The 21178-nt window shown below is 28.5% G+C and overlaps 1 protein-coding gene and 2 long non-coding RNA genes across 4 annotated transcripts; 2 read left to right on the forward strand and 1 right to left on the reverse strand.

Annotated features, from left to right (window-relative positions):
- Nucleotides 1–1402: 1402 nt before the first annotated feature.
- On the reverse strand, nucleotides 1403–2367 carry LOC130502616 (uncharacterized). Its single transcript, XR_008940349.1, has 2 exons — nucleotides 2046–2367; nucleotides 1403–1734 (listed from the first exon to the last, which is right to left on the reverse strand). It is a non-coding gene; the product is annotated as an uncharacterized LOC130502616 (long non-coding RNA).
- A 162-nt stretch (nucleotides 2368–2529) lies between these two features.
- Nucleotides 2530–3835, forward strand: LOC130502614 (E3 ubiquitin-protein ligase ATL6-like). The gene has a single exon (XM_056997362.1). It carries the CDS (start codon nucleotides 2569–2571, stop codon nucleotides 3727–3729), a length of 1161 nt encoding a protein of 386 aa, XP_056853342.1. The 5' UTR covers nucleotides 2530–2568; the 3' UTR covers nucleotides 3730–3835.
- Nucleotides 3836–11728: 7893 nt separating this feature from the next.
- On the forward strand, nucleotides 11729–13247 carry LOC108837005 (uncharacterized). Of its 2 annotated transcripts, XR_001947240.2 has the most exons (3): nucleotides 11839–12145; nucleotides 12216–12673; nucleotides 12907–13247. It is a non-coding gene; the product is annotated as an uncharacterized LOC108837005 (long non-coding RNA). The 2 variants fall into 2 exon arrangements; XR_001947239.2 differs by having other exon boundaries at nucleotides 11729–12145; nucleotides 12216–13247.
- Nucleotides 13248–21178: the final 7931 nt, after the last annotated feature.

The following is a 21178-nucleotide window of genomic DNA, read 5'->3' on the forward strand; positions in this document are numbered from 1 at the left end:
TTTTAAATGATATATTTTTAGCTCAATCATCAATTTTGTTAAATTTTAGACTTCAATGCAATATATCAGCATGGTGTCTACGCATCAGATTTATATTATGCAAACCCTATGTCATGTAAATTTAGAAAGCCATGGACATTTATGTGATGTCAAACAAGAAAACACATACAAATATGCCACTTACAATGTAACGAAAATTTAGTATAGCTGTTGAACAAGAAAACACAAATACAAAAGCTGTCCGAAATGCAATCTAAGGCATCGTCAAAGTCAACTCCTCTCGTTATGTGATGTTGAAATGATTAGATATAATCTATACTATTAAAGCAGGATCCTATTGATCTTTTTACTTAAAATACCCTTTTATTTACTACCTGTGCCATTCATTTTTATTAGAAATCGACCCCTTCATTAAGGGCAATCCTGTATTTTTGATATTACGCGATTTCTCCTAAATCTATTGGTTTTTGCAAATTTTTGGTTCGGTAACAAAACTGTTTTGAAAGCCCACACGTTGATTAAAATTGAATGTCATATAAAATAAGCCCACTTTCAGAACAATACTAGAGATGTCAACCCACATTAATAGTAAATTTAGATGCATCTATACTATATATTATATACAATATATTAAGTGGGATATAATATTAGTGATTCAGGTCCAATCCCAAAACGTTGAAACTAAACCCCAAAATATATTAGCTGAACCATATACATCCCTACTTATGCTTTGGGTTCACTTCCTTAATAACCTAAACTCTAATATACAATACCTACACCCTGAACTCATTTTATATCATTTACTAAATACTTTCTTTTACTAACGAATATGTGGTTGTTACAAACAGGGGTATTTTTAAAATACAAATATCCAAAGGTATATTCCAAGTTTGATACGAGCTGTTCTACAATCGATCTATTTTACAATTCAAATAAAATAATTATCATACTAAAGAATTTTTTTTTGAACCAATGAATGGTTGTTACAAAACAGATATTTTTAAAATAAAAATATTCAAGAGTATATTCCAAATTTGTTACGAGCTTTTTACAGTATATATACATATGTTTCATAGGTTAAGATCTTATTTATACTATTAAAGCAGGATTCTATTAGTTTTTTTACTAAAAATATTATTTTCTTTATTAACATTGCATATTTCATTAATTGCAATCAAATAATATTAATAACACATCTATATTGTGTCTTTTTTTTTATTCAGCCCACTGCCCACATCAGATCTCTCTTGGGCCATTTGGACCGATTAATAAATCATATCTAATTCTTATTTTTTCTCCAAGTTCAAATAATTTATTTTCAATCATTTTTAATATTTTGTGTAGTGAACAAAAATTAATCACTTAATTATTATGTTTTTTATTTTTTAATATAATTTAAACATTCATAAAAAAAATTTGAATTTTTTCATTGAAAAGTATAAATCTTTATTAAAAGTATATAATTTTTTTATTTAAGAAATTAACCACATAATAAAATTAACTTATCAGAGTTAGACCAACTTAATTTATTAAAAAATAAAGTGTAATTTTCTAAACATAAATACTCATTAGACCTGGACGTTCGGGTACTCATTCGGGTACGAATCGGTTCTTTCGGGTATCAGATTTTTCGGGTTTTGAAATTAAACCCCATTCGGGTCTTATAAAATTTCAGGTCGGGTTCGAGTTGGATCTTTCCGGGTCCGGGTGGGTTCGGTTCTCATGCATAAGAACCTGAAAAAATAACAAAATAACAAAATAACCAAAGTATCTAAAACGGGTTCGGTTATTTGTACTCAAAGTAACCAAAGTATCTGATTTGGTTCAAATTTTTGTATCCAAATTACTCAAAAGTAACTAGAAGTAACCAAAAATATACATTCTATACAGTTTTTTTGGGTAAACTTTTATCCAAAATATCATATTTTATCTAAAAATACTCAAAAGTACCGAAATAACTACTATAGTTAACTTATAATATGAATTTAAAATATTAAAATAATTATAAATATAATTATAACATATATTTTTAGATATATATTCACATTTCGGATATCTTCGGGTACTCATTTATTTCTCGGTTCGGGACTGGTTCTTCGGATATAGCAATTTAGAATTCATTCGGATATTTACTCCGGGTCTGATCGGTTCGGAACCCTGATTTTTGGGTCGGTTCTTCGGGTCCGGATATTGTGCTCAGGCCTATACTCATTTAAAATAAAACACGATAAAGAAAGATAAAAAGTTTAAGTTTTTTATCAAAAACAAATATATGAAAATATGACATTTACTAAATATTTTTCAATTTTAAAAAATAAAAAAAAATAAACCCGCGCTTTGAAAGCGCGGGTCAAAATCTAGTATAAGGTTAAACTGGAAATCTGTGATCTGAAAACGAAGTATGATCTTGATTCCCGTTGAAAAAAATGTATATTGATTGAACGAACCTTATATTGCCACGTGGAAGTCAGAACTGACACAGTTGCTGACGTCACCGCAAGAACGCTATAATAATAAAACTCACTTTCATCTCCCGAAGAGGCAAAACATAACACACAACAAAGAACCATGAGAAGATCTGACCCATTGACTTTTTCCGGCGTTTCGCCGATTGTTTTCTTGCTTATATTATCAGCGGCGGAGCTCGCGGCGGGTCAAGGACCGCCGCCTGATCGTAGAAACGAAATGTACAACAACTACGGCAGGGTGAGTCCCGCCTTGGCGGTGATCGTCGTGATCCTCGTCGCTGCTCTCTTCTTCATGGGCTTCTTCTCCATCTACTTCCGCACCTGCTCCGGCGTAGTCGACCCCGGCGCTTCGCCTGCTGCTGGCGGTGGGGTTAGATCGAGAGGAACCGTCAGCGCGGCGGCGCGTGGACTTGACGTTTCCGTGGTGGAGACTTTTCCCACGTTCGTGTACTCTGAGGTGAAGACGCAGAAGCTCGGGAAAGGGGAGCTGGAGTGTGCGATCTGTCTGAACGAGTTTGAAGACGATGAAACGCTGCGTTTGCTTCCAAAATGCGATCATGTGTTTCACCCTCACTGCATCGACGCATGGCTTGAGGCTCACGTTACTTGCCCTGTTTGCAGAGCGAATCTTTCTGAGCAGGTAGAACCGGCCGAACCGGATGTTGAACTACAGCAAGTGGTGGTTAATCCCGAACCGGTAGTTTCTGCTCCGGTTCCGGAACAGTCGGTTATGACTGAAGTCGATTCGAGGAGATTACCTGGAGTGCCGGTGGATGTTAAACGAGTGAAGTTCTCGAGATCGCATACGACGGGGCACTCGGTGGTTCAACCGGGTGAATGTACCGAGCGGTTTACTCTCCGGTTACCGGAAGATGTAAGGAAGAGGGTGATGGAGAATTGGAAGCTAAACCGGTCGAGTAGTCTTGTGGCTCTTCCCAGGGGAGGAGGGAGTTCAAGGAGAGGTAAACCGATTGACCGGTCAAGGGCTCGGTCTGATCGATGGTTGTTCCGTAAAACGCCGTCGTTTATGTGGAGAAGCAGAGATGATGGTTCGATTAGGCTAGGTTCTACCGGTAGTATTCGAGCCAATACCGGTGATTCCATACGGTCAGATCGGTGGGCTTTTCTTAGAAATGGGTCGTTGTTGTGGAGGAACTCTTCGGTACATAGGGGAGGAGTCAATAAGGACGGCGAAGGAACATTGGTTAAACCGACCGGTACAGGGGGCTCAACTAGCGGTTCGGTGAGATTACCGGTTTAGTTGACTTTTCTTTTGTGGATGTACCTACATTTTGCTCATCTTTTTCATTTTTTGTTTCTGTATGGGATTGTTTATAAACACGCAATACATATTCCTTTTTTTTTAATTGTTAATTTTTATTCTTTAATTTCTGTAGCGTACATATGAATCAAAGTCAAATCTAGATAAGATAATCTACTTTATAAAAAAAATTAATACAAAGCTCTTAAAACACGTAGATGACAATAAACAACGGACAGTGGTGACTGGTGAGGCAAGGTCATGAGGTGTGGTGCAGGTAGGTTTCTAGGTTCTTGATATATAAAAAGGTTTTATTCGACGACAAAGAACAAACTCTCTGCGAGATGGTTAATAGAATACTAGATCATGACCCGCCCGACCGGACGTGATTTAATTTGTTTTAACGCATAACATATATTCTATAGTAGTTAATACAATTTGAGATTTGTCTTTTTCACATAATGTAGTTTTATATAATTTCGAGAAGTTTGTCTTATTCTATATTTGTTTTTGTTTTCTTTTGTGTTAGATTTTCAGAGTTTTTTTCCGATTGTAGTGCTGGTATGTCTCATGAATTGTTTCTGATTTGTCTTTAAAACATAGCAACAAAGATTAACCGTGCGGATACATAAATGTTTTATATTGGTAAAATAATTTAAATGAAACTGTATTAATCAGATTTTTTTATAGATTCAATTTTTTTTATTAATAGAAAAGTATTATGAATTTGTATGCAAAAATTCAATAAATTAAAAAATGACAATGTGTTTTTTTAATAAATCTAAGTGCAGAAAATTATACAATTTCTATTAATGTTCTTATCATTTTCAATTCACTTCTATAATTTTTTCGAAAAAGTAATAGAAGAATGAGTTCTATTTTAATTTTAATGTTTTCGAATGTTATTTGTTATAGAGGAAATATTATTTTAATATTTAAAAATAGGATTATATCTTATTTTGGAGTGAAAGAAATCTACATTTTTAAAAGCAAATTATATAAGATGGCTTGATTGGTGATATATTATTAGAAAAGAAAGTTATATGATTTTAACTTTTACTCTTTTTTCGGTATATTGAAACATGGGCTTAAGCCCATCCGAAACTGGACCAAAGCCCAGCCATTTATACTTCAATCTATACTATTATTTACGAAGTAATTTTGCTTACTTGTCATGTTCTCCATGATTTTAGCTAATTTTGCTTATTTGTCATATTTTTATTAAGTTTAAACTAAATTATCATTGATATATTATTTGTTTTGAGCTGAGTTAATAAATTATTAATTTAAAATAATAGTCTTGATGAATATTCTATATAAATAAAAACGAATTTTATTTTATTAATATTAAATTTATATGTTATATTAACTTTTCTTATTTGTCATATTTTTATTAGGTTTTAGACTTTTAGATAGGTTATTAATTTATTATTAGTTTCTAACTATTCACTAATTTATTTTAATGATATAAAGTTTATATGTTATATGCTATATTAAATAATTGATTACAAAATAATATTTATTACCCACACTAGGCAATTACTATCTAATATTTAATATTTAGATATAATTCATGTTGATTTTAATGATATAATTCATGTTGTTTTTTTTAATATTTAGTTACATCTTGGATAGTGATATTTATTTGTTTAATATCACTATCTCTAAGATATGAGTGTTTTAAAAAAACTTAACACAATAATAAGTATATATTTTGATAAAAAGTATTTGACATATATAAATATTTGATGTTTGATTTAACTATTTAAAAACATAAATAATAATTTATTATGCTGGTTTTAGATTAATAAGACATAAACTAATAAATATTTATAAGAAATTTATGCCCGCATATGCGGGCAAAACACCTAGTTTATTTGTATAGCACAAATCCTTATAATACTGAACTAATCGTTAAACAAATATCAAACATCCATAAACCGTCAAAGGCAATAGATAGTTCAGCGAGGATGCACTCTAATGTGTTAAACAAATGTTTGTTTTCATTTTTTTATGGACACATTTTGGTGGGAGGAAATGAATATACCCTTACCTATTAAGTTAGATACAATAAATACAAAATCCGAGATTTGATTGTGCATAGTTGATTGCCACGGAGATCTTCTTAAATTTAAATTGATGTTTCTGTTATTGAAATCCCATAAATACGTCAAGTTACCTATTAAGTTAGAAAAACATAAATACATAATCCCATGACACCGAGATTTTAGGTAAAAGTAAAATAAATTTGGAGAAAGAGGTTTCCCATATTTATGATATCTTGTCAACGGGATTTTAGTATCTTAAGTTTAAATTGATGTTTATGTTATTGAAATAAGAATATACGTTTAATTATTCTATTTAGTGTATATTCACAACTTGGTGAAGGGGCTTTCCCATAATCGATTATTTTTAAAGAATAAACTGATATATCTATTATTGAAATAAGAATATACGTCAAGTTATTATATTTAATGAATATTCATTATTTGAGCATCAAGGAAAAATATATTATGATATCTTTAGTATTGAGTTTCAAAAAAGTACTGATGTGGTTCAAACATATTTCTCAGTTATTTGGTTAATTGAATTCATTGTTATGGGAGATAATTGGACCAAGATATTAAAATTGTACAATGACTCGTTTCGGACTCGTTTATATTTTTAATAACATTGTTAATATTTATTTGGATCCATCAATTCTTTTATATATTTAATTGTAAGAATGCAGACTCGTGTAATATTTATATGTAATATTTATATTGGAGACATTTATTGTATTCTTTGAATATAATAGAAGAGAGGGATTGTTATATTTTTACTATATAAATATGATAATGTCACTAAACTGTAACGAAAGAATAGATACTTTGTTAATAATATATTTGTACTATATAAATATGATAATGTCAGTAAACTGTAACGAAAGAATAGATACTTTGTGGTTTCAAAAAAAAAAGAATAGATACTTTGTTAATAGTTTACGGTGGAGTTTAGGAGTTTTGTTAATAATTTACGGTGGAGATTACGGTGGAGATTAGGAGTTTTGTTAATAATGTTCCAGGAAAGAATAGTACAAAAAATGTGAAAGTAAAAGTGATAGTTACGGTGGAGTTAGATGGCACATGCTTGATATTAAACTCTTTAAGGAAAAAATTAAATGAAAGGTTAAGATAAGAACAATAATGTGATGTCTAACTTAAAAATCTACCTAGAAGAAGTTAGAATGTTTCTGTTTTAATAAGATAGACTAGATTTTGACCCGCGCTTTTGAAGCGCGGGATATTTTACGATGAAAAATTTTACTAATAATTTAACAAATATTTTGGTATTTTTTAAAGAGTGTGTATTTAAATCAGTATTTTTTAAATTCAACCCGATTGTGATTATACCTGTTAATCCGCAGATCTGACAATTCAATTTATGTTTTTAAAATATTCATATTAAAAAATCACTAAAACCCGAGACTAACCGATTGAACTGATGGATGACCGATATGTAATCTAATTAGATTTAAATTGTAATAGTTTCATAATTTGTAATCTTATATCGAAATTTTAAAGTTCACTATTTTGCAATTTATGAAATTATGACGTTTCTACAAAATTTTAAAGAGAAAATGATAGATATAAATAATTAAGATTATTATTGTATTATTTGGAAACATTGATAGTGTATTAAAAATATATTGTTTGAAAACATTGATAATAGTATAAAGAAATAAGTATATTGTTTGGAAACATTGATAGTATTATAAAGAAATAAGTATATTGTTTGGAAACATGGATAGTAGTATAAAGAAATGAACATTAGTGATTTAATGTATGTTTAACTATAAAGTATAAAGGTATATTTAATTTAAAAACTTACAAAATAAATGTTAGGTCCAACAGAATGTTTCTGTTTTAATAAGATAGATATATAGTTTTCTCTTTTTTTTGCTTTTATCAGAATATATCGCTCTGTCCTCTCACTTCCATGTAGAGAAAATAAGACAAGGAGATATACATGAACTATCCTGTTAAGTAAATAATATGCAGTTAAGGAATCTCTATGTAGTTACTCTACAATACCGTAACCCTACTTGTATAGTTGTATAAATACTTCTCATAAGGTTAACTAGATTTTGACCCGCGCTTAAGGTTAACTAGATTTTGACCCGCGCTTCCGAAACACGGATATTATTTTTCACTTTTATGAAAAATATTATTTGTTTGTAATTATTGAATGTATTTATCTTATTAAAATTTTCATTATAATAAATTCGATATATTAGAGTGCCTCTGGTAAACTATGTGTTTTTCTAACTTTATTTTATTCTCTTTTCAATCAATATATTTATTTGGCTTATTGTTAAAATAAATGATTTTAGAATATAACTGTACAATGCTTTTACATTGATATTTTGTTTAAACAATATGACATATTTCTATATTAATTAAATATTTACATTGTAATTTGTATACAATTCAACATATTTGTCTAATTTGTTGTTAAAAGAAATGATTTTGAATTCAAATGTACAGTACTTTTATATTGTTTTTTCTTCAGTTCATATAATTTTTTAAAATAATTTTCTTTCAATATAAGCTATATCAAAAATTAGTCAACTAAAGAATCTATAAACAATTATTTACATAGCAATATAACATATTTATATATTAATTCAGTTTAATATATAAATTATTTATTACTGTCATATTTAAAAGGAAAGTTTATTGAAATATTTTAGGTTGCTACAAATCAACCCGTACCGAAAATGATCCAACTCGAACCTCCTACGATATTTATAATATTCGAATGATATTTATTTAATTTAAAAATTTAGGGGAAAAATATTGTGTATCACGAAAACATATATGATCAATTAGTGGTTTCCTAAATGTAGGAAGTTTAAATGGATTTGCTGATTTTATTTGGATAGAGATATTTTTTTAATAAAAATACAATCCAAATTTCCAAACAATTTTTTTAACTACAATCCAAGTTTCCAAACAATTTTTTTAACTACAATCCAAGTTTCCAAACAAATGTATTCTTTATAAATGCTATCCAAGTAACCAAACACACCAAATTTTTTTAATACTCTTATCCAAGTATCCAAACACACCGAAATTGTACTTCAGCTTTAATAAGATAGATAGATGAATAAGCATTGAGATTTGAGCCTTTTGTTCTACATGAGCTAACAAAACGTTATATGAGTTTGATCACTATTTTGTACGATTTCGTATATTTGTCCTTTCATCATTTCCAGAATTCCTCCTTGATTTCCACACTTATCTACACTATTATACTTTTGAGAATTAAATAATACTTCATATTTTAATACTTTATTTTTCCACTTAGATTAATGTATTTTCCTAAATTAAATTTTAATCAAATACATTTCATTAACTTCTCCATCAAATCAATATCAAAAGTATTTATTGTTATCAGCTTCAAAAATATATTTTTATTGAACAAGCAATTCATAAAAATTATAATATCAGCTCTTCATTTAATAAATTTGAACTTAAACTAGATAAATATCCAAACGGATTTACCATTTTTGTATCTAGAGAACCATACCCAAACTTGATCTGAACAAAATACTTCAGATATTCGAATGTATTTAAATCATATTCATTTTATCTTTTAATAACATCGATATTATTGATTTAACTTGATTGTATATGGTCCTCATATTTTGAAAATTAGCTATTTTTAGAGTTAATATTCAAGATATAAGCTGTTTTAAAGTTGTCTAAATATTTGAAATATAAAAATAGTCAAAAGTAAACATCTAAATTAGATAAACAATAATCAAAACACCAAAAATATTTAAATATATATTTCTTCTCCATCCAAATATTCAAGTTAAACCTATTTTTAATTTTTAGTTTTGATACTTTGACTTATATTACTCAAATTTACATGTTATATTATTTTTATTTTTAGATTTAGGGAAATTTAAAGTATATGAAAATTTAAAAATATTTTAAACGGGTTATCCGAACCCGCAAAAATCCGAATCAAACCGGAACTAAAATTTATAAATACCCGAAGAGAGTTAAAATATTTAAATTTGAAAATCTCAAATTTTATATATTTTAACCGAATTCGAATAGATACTCAAATATCACCCCTTTTTAATCAATATAAGACGATCAAACATTATTTAGTACAAATAAATAAAAAACTAAAATTTAATATCCGTGGAGTCATGTCAAATTATTACAGCTAACTCCACATCTATCTTATTAAAACAGAAACATTATAACTTCTTCTATGTGGATTTTTAAGTTGGACATCACATTATTATTCTTAGTCTAACCTTTCATTTAAATATTTCCTTAAAAAGTTTAATATCAACCATCTATCATTTAACTCCACTATAAGATCTATGTCTTACATTATATACATCTATTAAACAAATATCTATTCTTTTCGTTAGAATATACTCACATTATCATATTTATATTATATCAGAGTACAAATATAACACTCCCTCTCTTTTATTATAGTCAAATGAATACAAAAAATGTCTCCAATATAAATATTACCGAGTCTGAATTCTTCAAAATATAAATATAAATAGATAGAAATAAAAATAAATATTACACATTTTATTAAAAATATAAATACTATTACACGAGAGGTTGACAAAAAATACAACTATTACACGAATCTTTAGCCTGTCATTATACAATTTTGACTATCTTGGTCTGGTTATCTCCTAAACCAATTGATTCAATTAACCAAATAACTTAAAAACACGTTTCCTCCCATCATCAAACTATAATTATCTTAAACACAAAACCCCTTTTAGTTAAAAAAACAATTATTTGGCATCTAATACTGATGAATCTTAAATTTTAAATAGCTTAATACAGAATTTTTGAAACTCAATACTAAAGATATCAGAATATATTTTCTTTGATGCTCAAATAATCGAGGTTTGTTTTGAATATACACTAAATAGAATATACTAACGTATATTCTTATTTCAATAACAGAAACATCAATTTATACTTTAAAAAATCGATTATTGGAAAACCTCTTCACCAAGTTGAGTATACTATGCCTAAAATCTCGGTTACAATCAGATATTCACAATCAAATTGACAGGTTTGAAAAATCATGAATATGGAAACCCTCTTCTCCAAATTTATTCTACTATACTTAAAAACTCGGTGTCAAGATATTTTGTATTTATTATATCTAATTTAATAGGTTAGAAAATATTCATTTCCTCCCAATAAAATGTGTGTATGAGTACTTGTTTTCGTATTCTTCATTGGGCATTTACAAAACATTCAGAAAAAACTCCCAAAAAGCACAATGTCAAAACCAAATAGTATTGGTTGATATTTTTTTTTTGAAACTCAATAGTATTGGTTGATATTATATTAGTGTTTTCACCATACAGTATATTTTTAATACACCAATAAAAACTATTAATAAAAAAACAATTTTAACATTGTTCTTAAACAATACGTTTTGGACAAACTCGAAATTATATAAAACCACACATTATGTGAAAAGTACAAACTCCAAATTGTATTAACTATTATAGAATATATGTTATGTATTAAAAATAAAAAAATAAAATCTGCGCGGTCGCGCGGGTCATGATCTAGTATTATATGAAAATTATTGACCGCCACTAGGCTTCCGGTCAGATCACGGATCTCATCGCGTATGAATTAATCATAAGTCAATGTTAATCCAGAAGGACATAGTTAAATATTCGCAGTTAATGCACAATGCTATAACTAATGCACAATGCTATATTCACATGTGCTTATGCGCACAATATTAGAACCCTACAAATTATGTTTATAGACGACAAACAAAAACAATTAATGTTTGCACGCTGCGACGGCTGGACTTGTCTGATAGCCTTTTAATTCTCCTTGAAATTATTTAAGATCATTTTTTTCATTCTAGCTTACGAAGTTATTTGTTTAGAGTTCAAGTATCATTTATAAGACATCTAATACTATAAAGAAAAGCTCCATTCTCTTCTCCTTCATCCACGTAGGAAAATAGGGATACAAGAAAGTGACACGTGTCACATTCAATAAAACACTGCGTTTCATTTATCTGGCTGTGCAATGTATATGGGCTTTGGTTTGCGGTAATGGAATCCAATCCAAATAAGTGAAAACGCGTTGGTTCTGATTTTAGGGTTGAAACCCGTTTTCATCTTCGCCATTCCAGAGCTACTCTTGAAGATCGAACCCAACAATGGAGTTTTTGAATGATGAGTAAAAGACGAAGCGTCGGGAAGGAACGAGTAATGCTTCGTCTTTTCGTTTTCTTCATTCATCGACTTTATGAAAATTCTTAACTCCATCAATGCAAATCAAGCACAAAGTCTCATTCAATGATCCTTATCTCTTCAAGACGACGTTCCTCAATCTATAAAAAGGTACTGCTGCATCCCTAGAACATCATTCGTCTCAGTTCATGAAAATCCTAAACAAACACAATATTTGCAGGCCGGCGGTGTTCTTCCAGTGTCGAGGTGCGTTTGCTCCGATTCTAGGATGCTCGAAACATCAAACGCTGTGGCGAGTTAGATGGGATTGGAGCTACACCTCCTTGAAGGTTTTTCCGATCTTTAATCGTATGATTATATTCGTCATGTTTCCCAGATCTTCTTTGAATCTTTTTTTTTATTATATATTTTGAGACCATTTGTTGATTATGCTCTCTGTTCACAATTTTTTAGTCAACCTTCATGCCAACTACCGTAAATTTCCACCGTCTCGCCGCTTTTAGGGACTGTCTCAAGGCTGGTTCAGTGTTCGCACTCTAGCTCCTCTGTTTGTTATTTGTAGTGGCTTGGGATTGTTAATTCTTAAAACTGTTTTGATTCTTAAGATTGAATTTTGGTAGAGGCCAAGTACTCGGGGTGCAGGATCCTTTTTCAGTGAAGTTCGGAGCGACGGATCTGGTTTGTTGTCTTACTCTTCTGGACACACTAGAAAGAGGAATGAGAAATTCCATCTTATTCGTTACATTATTCTGCACAGAATATGTTTTTATTCCTCCATGTATGCTTCTTTATGGAAGTGTTTAGTGTAACCAATCTTTAAAGCTTCATTCTACAAGATTTGAATAGTTTTCATATATGAAAGATTTGGTAAAGATCCTAACATTGTAACTTTAACGAGTGTGGATTCACAGGTTTAATGAGAGGGAACCAGATGTCAGTGCATCTCAACAAGATGGGCCTCTGCTAGAAGTTAAAAGTGCTGGAAAAGGAAAAGACAAACCCAAAGGGCCAAGTGATGAAGCACTAAAAATTGTAATCGCCAGGTTTCCAAGTGGTTGGATTTTCCAAGTGAGCTTTTGTTTATGTTTAGATAAGTTTGTAAATATGCTAAAGTTGCATGATTTTAATATGTTTGTGTTTATAAGCGGTGCTCTTATATTGTTCTATTCTTCCAGTGTGATAGTTGTGTATCTTTCCAAGACACTTGAATTCACTCTGGTTAACGTTTAATATTAACATTTGTTCTTTCTCATTAGATTAGTGGTAATTTTTTTAAAAACCTGTAAGTGAAGACATTGCTCGGTTTTTTTTGGATTTGGTGTGCATATTGTTAAGGATGACAAGCATAAGTTCGACAATGTTTAGTTGTTAAGTTTGTTTTTAAGTCTGGAAATATGTTCTACAGATCAGTTAACTACATATTGGATTCCTTACATATTATAGAATGCTTAAGATGCTGAAAGGAAGCTCTTAGCAATGTCGTCTCCATATGACTATGATTCATGGAGATGGCAGCCTGTGACCTGCTAGCTTCCCTCATGACTAGATATTTTCTCTTTTAAATATAGAAAACATATTTTCTTAGTCTACAAACAAATATTGTAGGGATTATGCAAAAATAGATATTTAAAATCCATACGCAAAAACATAAGGTTGTTATAGGCTTTTTTCTGACATACACACACTCCCATGAATAAGAATTAAAAGAAAAAAAGAAACAGCATTATCATCAAAATTTATCACAAATCCACATTTCTACATCTATAATTATCAGTTGAACAATGAGTTAATTTGATACATTACCAAAGTAAGGATAATCAAAAAACCAAAACGTTGACACCACGATATAGCTTAGTTTATCCACTAAGACAACAGAGATATGTTCTCAAAGTTTGTTCATCTTTCTGTTTTAATGAAAACTTAGTTTGTGGCTCAAATAAAACATTTTGATGACAATGAGATTTCATTTCTTTTCCTTTCCCGTAGGTCTCAATTGAAAAAAACTGAGTCTATCTAAAGCCTGTTTCTCAATACACCACACACATTGCTCCCTAGATTGTAGCATAACCAGAGTTGAGTTGTACCTCACATTTACAACATCCTCAAGAAAAAGTTAGGGGTACATGTAACTATGTAAGTCTCATTCAAATATCAAGAGATGTCATCGGCATACTGGTGGCTGAGCAGAAAAATTAACAACCATATAACCGCAAAATAACGAGTATCACACAACAGATAACCAAACTTTAAATCTAAAACAAATATCAACTCAATCATTTAGTGTATAAAAAATGTTTCTCTCCTCTAAACTTGCCATCTCATCAAATACTATCACCACAAGATGACACAAGTTCGTTTAATTTAAGCAGTGCGTTCTATATTTTGTTTTTTTCATTTGTTATTTTTGGGCTTCGCGGGTGGGCTCCCACTGTTATTGAAAATTATTATCGAAGTCCAAATCTATCATCCAGCTTTTCTTTTACCAACTAAACTGAGACGAGACAGCACAGACCCCGTCACATCCACACCTGTAATCCGCATCAAATTAAATTCTGGAAACTTTGTTTCTGTCAAAAACTACAGAGGATTACATCTAAACATGCGATTTTGGTTATCCGAAAAGAATCGGTTAAGTTAATAATTGTTTTGTTCAGACTGAGAAAAAGTTATAGAATTGAACCAATTTATAGAAAGTGAAAGAAACAACCTACATATGTTAACTGAAGCATTAAAAAAATAGCAATCGAGGGAGGAAAACGAAGTAGGAGAACAAGAAGAACAAAACTAAATGAAAAAGAAAAAGATTAGTTGGTGAAGAAGAAGATGCGGTGAGGTGGTGAAAGAAGAAGGTGAGGAGGTGAAATGAAGAAGATGGGATGATGTAGTGAAAAGAAAAGGAAGAATACGTTTAGGTTAGGTCGGAGGTATATTTTCATTTTTTCTTTTAGTCATCATTCAAAAACCCAATAACTAAAGTTCATTAGTACAAAAATATGATATTGGACAAACAAAAGCTCAATATGCATATTCACAGACCAATTAAACTAGAAAAATCCTTAATAGACACCTAACAAGCATGGCCATCAATTTTAAAATAATACATTAAGCAACTTATCATTTTCAAATCATAAATCTATGCATCATAATTTACTTAAAATAACATAACTAATTGATGAAAAAAAAACATAACTAATTAATTTAGTTATAATATTATAACTATAATAAGCTGAAAAAACTATAATAAATTTTAAATTCAACCTAGATGTATAGTATAATAATATTTTGAATATTTTATAATACACAAGTCAATAATTTTAAATACATTATATTTATAGAATAAATAATATTCATATTTAATACAAAATCCAGCTAATTGTTAATAGAAACACAATCTATCTATTTATACCAATAGATTTTTTTTGCAAAACAATAGAGTAAATTTTTGTCTCTTCTTAGAAAGCCAATTGAGCATTGAATATCAATTATATTGATATATCAGAATTTTAAACATTAATTATCTAACGCTATTATGTTTTTGTTTATCTATTTAATAGATAAAATAAAATGATACTGTCATAATTACGCAAAATCGGTATGACACATATTATTACTACAAGTAGATTATAAAATTTATTTTCAAAATTTAAGCTAAATATGTTAGCTCATGGTTAGTGAGTACTATTTAGAAAATCAAAATTTGAATTTTAACAAATATCAACAAGTTGGATTACAAATTAGACATTAAAATTAATAGTTCTAATATCTGGATTAATACAAGAAACACACAACCATTGTACATAAAAACAATGCAATATCCAATAATCTCTTAAGCGAAAATTTTATAGAGACACTAATTGCAAACAAATCATTTCAAAAACTGACCCGACCCAAAGATGATCACAATTCTGTAAATTTAAAAACAACCTTAAAATATATTTGACAAAATATTAAATCCCGCGCGAAGCGCGGGCTTTCCCTAGTAATGGTATAAATTCATTTATAATACAGCTACTTATAAAATGTTATAAAATCATTTGCAAATTCTTCGAAATCTATTTATTATTGTATAAATGTGTAGTTATGATAATTATATATGTATTGTTAAAACTATTTTTATTGTAAATTCAATTATTGTAATTTACATCGAAATGTTTTTCTAAATTCGTTGTTGTGTTATAGAACCACTTAAAATCGAAATGGTTTAAATTATTGAATCACTTGAGTTATAGAACAAGTGATTAGGATTTATGAAACTACTTATAAGGATTTTTAAATTTCTGAGGAATAATTCATAAAATATATAATTTATAAATATTTTATTAATTATTTATAATTGTATAGTAATTTTTTTAAAAGTTTCTAACTACATTCTAAATTTTTATTATTGTATCATAAATTTTCTTTTATAGTACATGGTCATCGTTTTATTTCTTAACAATTGTTTTAATAAAACTTAATATACTGCTTAGATTAGTGGGTTAATCACTATGAAATCTCTATTATTTAGATAAACAGAAACAACAAAGGTTCCAAATCTCCTTGACCATTATCTTATGTTAATTTATGATGAAAATATGTATTAAAACAATATTATCATATTTTTGATTTTTTCTCAAAATATATTGGTCAACCTCTGCGAAAATATTGAGTTTTGGTTAAATGTCATATATTTTTAAGCTTATACTCAGTAGTGCTGTTTAAAATTTTCAAATAATTTTACATATTTTTATTAGTGTATGATAAACTCTCTTTCATGGTACGTAGACATCGTTCTAACTTTTAACAATTAAGTTAACAAAACTTAATATGCTGCCTAAATCATTGGACTTACCACTATGAAATTTTTATTCTTGAGAGAAACACAAACACCAAATGTTACAAACATCTTTGACTATCATCTTTGACTATCATCCTATGTCAATGCAACTATGCATTTAAAAAAGATTATCATATTTATTGATTTTTTTTCAAAATTTGTGGGTTAACGTCTTCAAATATTTTGAGTTTTCGGTAAATGCTCTATATATTGAAGTTTATACTCTTCACTTTGGTTTAAAATTTTCAAACTACATTCTATATTTGAATTAATGTATTCTAAATTATCTTTCATGGTATATTTTTGATTTTTTTTCAAAATCTGTGGGTTAACCATAACCCTTTTTAAAATAATGAGTTTTCGGTAAATGCTCTATATACTGAAATTTATACTCTTCACTTTACTTTAAAAATTTCAAACCACATTCTACATTTGAATAAATTTATTCTGAACTATCTTTCATGGTATATAGGAATCATTCTATTTTTTTTAATATTTTAGTTTACTAAAATTTCATATACTGCCTATATCAATGTAATCTATACTATTAAAACAAAATCCTATTGTTTCTTTTACTAAAAATACCCTTTTATTTACTAACATTGCATATTTCATTAAGGGGCAATCAAGTAATATTAATAACACATCTATATTGGATCATTTTTTTTGGATCCAGCCCACTGCCCACATCATCTCTCTTGGACCATTGGGCCGATTAAGAAATCAGATCCAATTCTTATTTTTTCTCCAAGTTTAAATAATTTATTTTCAACAATTCTTAATATTTTGTGTAGCGAACAAAAATTAATCACTTAACTATTATATTTTTTATTTTTTAATATGATTTAAACATTCGTAAAAAAAATTGAATTTTTTTCATTGAAAAGTATAAATCTTTATTAAAAGTATATAATTTTTTTTATTAAAAAATTAACCACATAATAAAATTAATAATTCATTAAAAATAAAGTTTAATGTTCGGGCAAAAATGTCTCCCCTTCACTCGGAGGTGGAGGCATTGATTTGGGCAATGGAATGTATGAAAAATTTAAGACAATTTCAGGTTACGTTTGCAACGGATTGTTCTCAGTTGGTGAATGTGGTTTTCGGAACCAGAGGAGTGGCCAGCGTTCGCAAGCTATCTGGAGGATATCAAGAGTTTACAAAGTAGTTTCAATAGCTCACAGCTCATTCATGTACCACGGACGGCAAATTCAAGCTATCCGTGAGTTTTTCAAACCACATTTTACATGTGAATAAATGTATTTTAAACTATCTTTCATGGTATATAGGAATGATTCTAATTTTTTATATTTAGTTTAGTAAAATTTCATATACTGCCTAGATCAATGAAATTAACATTATAAAAATATTCATTATCTAGATAAACGAGGACAACAGAGGTTCTAAACTCTTTGACCATCGTCTTATGTTAGTGCTCTATGAAACTATACATTAAAACAAGATTTTCATATTTTTCAAGATTTTCATATTTTTGATTTTTTTCAAAATCCGTGGGTTAACCCCTTTTAAAGTAATGAGTTTTCGGTAAATCCTCTTTAGTGAAGTTTATACTCTTCGATTTTGTTTAAAATTTTCAAACCACATTCTAAATTTGAATTAATGTATTATAAACTGTCTTTAATGGTATATAGAAATCATTCCAATTTTTTTAATATTTAGTTTAGTAAAATTTTATATACTGCTCAGATCAAATGAATTATCATTATAAAATCTTCATTATCTAGCGAAACGGGGACAACAGAGGTATTAAACTCTTTGACCATCATCTTATGTCAGTGCTCTGTGGAACTATACACTAAAAACAGATTTTCATATTTTTGAACTTTTTTTTCAAAATCCGTGGGTTAACCCTTTTAAAATAATGAGTTTTCGATAAATCCTCTATATACTGAAATTTATACTCTTTACTTTTGTTTAAAATTTAAAACTACATTCTACATTTGAATTATTTATTATAAACTCTCTTTAATGGTATATAGGAATCATTCAAATTTTTTAATATTTAGTTTAGTAAAATTTCATATACTGCCTAGATCAGTGGAATTAGCATTATAAAATCTTCATTATCTAGAGAAACGGGGACAACAAAGATTCTAAAACTATTTGATCATCTCTTATGTCGGTGCTCTATGAAACTATACACTAAAACAAGATTTTCATATTTTTGACACTTTTTCAAAATCCGTGGGTTAATCCCTTTTAAAATAATGAATTTACGGTAAATCCTCTATAATACTGAAGTTTTATACTCTTCACTTTTGTTTAAAAATTTCAAACCACATTCTACATTTGAATTAATTTATTATAGACTATCTTTCAGGGTAAATAGGAATCATTCTAATTTTTTAATATTTAGTTTAGTAAAATTTCATATACTGCCTATATCAATGAAATTAGCATTATAAAATCTTCATTATCTAGAGAAACGGAGACAACAGAGGTTCTAACTCTTTGACCATCATCTTATGTCAGTGCTCTATGAAACTATACACTAAAACAAGATTTTCATATTTTGAATTTTTTTCAAAAATCCGTGGGTTAACCCCTTTTAAAATAATGAGTTTTCGGTAAATCCTCTATATACTGAAGTTTATACTCTTACTTTTTGTTTAAAAATTTCAAACCACATTCTACATGTGAATAAATGTATTTTAAACTATCTTTTCATAGTATATAGGAATCATTCTAATTTTTTAATATTAGTTTAGAAATTTCATATACTGCCTAGATCAATGAATTAACATTATAAAATCTTCATTATCTAGATAAACGGGGACAACAGAGGTTCTAAACTCTTTGACCATCATCTTATGTCAGTGCTCTATGAAACTATACACTAAAAACAGATTTTCATATTTTTGAATTTTTTTCAAAATCCGTGGGTTAACACCTTTTAAAATAATGAGTTTTCGATAAATCTTCTTTACTGAAGTTTATACTCTTCACTTTTGTTTAAAAATTTAAACACATTCTACATTTGAATTAATTTATTATAAACTATCTTTAATGGTATATAGGAATCATTCCAATTTTTTAATATCTAGTTTAGTAAAATTTTATATACTGCCTAGATCAAAATTATCATTATAAAATCTTCATTATCTAGAGAACGGGACAACAGAGGTTCTAAACTCTTTGACCATCATCTTATGTCAGTGCTCTATTAAACTATATACTAAAACAAGATTTTCATATTTTTGAATTTTTTTCAAAATCCGTGGGTTAACCTCTTTTAAAATATTGAGTTTTCGTAAATGCTATATATACTGAAGTTAATACTCTTCACTTTAGTTTAAAAATTTCAAACCACATTCTACATTTGAATAAAATTATTCTAAACTATCTTTCATGATATATAGGAATCATTTGATTTTTTAATATTTAGTTTACTAAAATTTCATATACTACCTAGATTAGTGGAATTAGCATTATAAAATCTTCATTATCTAGAGAAACGGAGACAACAGAGGTTCTAAACTCTTTGAACATCATCTTATCTTAGTGCTCGATGAAACTGTACACGAAACCAAGATTTTCATATTTTTGATTTTTTTTCAAAATCCGTGGGTTACCCCTTTTAAAATAATGAGTTTTCGGTAAATCCTCTATATACTGAAGTTTATACTCTGTGTTTAAAAATTTCAAACCACATTCTACATGTGAATTAATATATTTTTAAACTATCTTTCATGGTATATAGGAATCATTCTAATTTTTTAATATTTAGTTTTAAAATTTCATATACTGTCTAGATCAATGAAATTAACATTATAAAAATATTCATTATCTAGAGAAACGCGGACAACAGAGGTTCTAAACTCTTTGACCATGATCTTATGCTAGTGCTCTATGAAACTATACACTAAAACAAGATTTTCATATTTTTGATTTTTTTTCAAATCCGTGGGTTAACCCCTTTTAAAATAATGATTTTTCGGTAATTCTCTATATACTAAAGTTTATACTCTTCACTTTGTTTAAAATTTTCAAACCATATTCTATATTTGAATTAATTTATTATAGACTATCTTTCATGGTATATAGGAATCATTATAATTTTTTAATATTTAGTTTAGTAAAATTTCATATACTGCCTAGATCAATGGAATTAGCATTATAAAAATCTTCATTATCTAAAGAAACAGGGACAACAGAGGTTTTAAACTCTTTGAACATCATCTTATGTCAATGATCTATTAAACTATAAACTAAAACAAGATTTTCATATTTTTGAATTTTTTTCAAAATCCGTGGGTTAACCCCCCCTTTTAAAATATTGAGTTTTCGGTAAATGCTATATATACTGAAGTTTATACTCTTCACTTTAGTTTAAAATTTTAAAC

Source organism: Raphanus sativus, unplaced genomic scaffold (assembly GCF_000801105.2).
Source record: "Raphanus sativus cultivar WK10039 unplaced genomic scaffold, ASM80110v3 Scaffold0607, whole genome shotgun sequence".
Classification (NCBI taxonomy): Eukaryota; Viridiplantae; Streptophyta; class Magnoliopsida; order Brassicales; family Brassicaceae; genus Raphanus; species Raphanus sativus.

Bases quoted from the DNA above. Each gene is read 5' to 3' on its own strand.
- LOC130502614 (XM_056997362.1), top strand. From the start codon at position 2,569: ATGAGAAGATCTGACCCATTGACTTTTTCCGGCGTTTCGCCGATTGTT.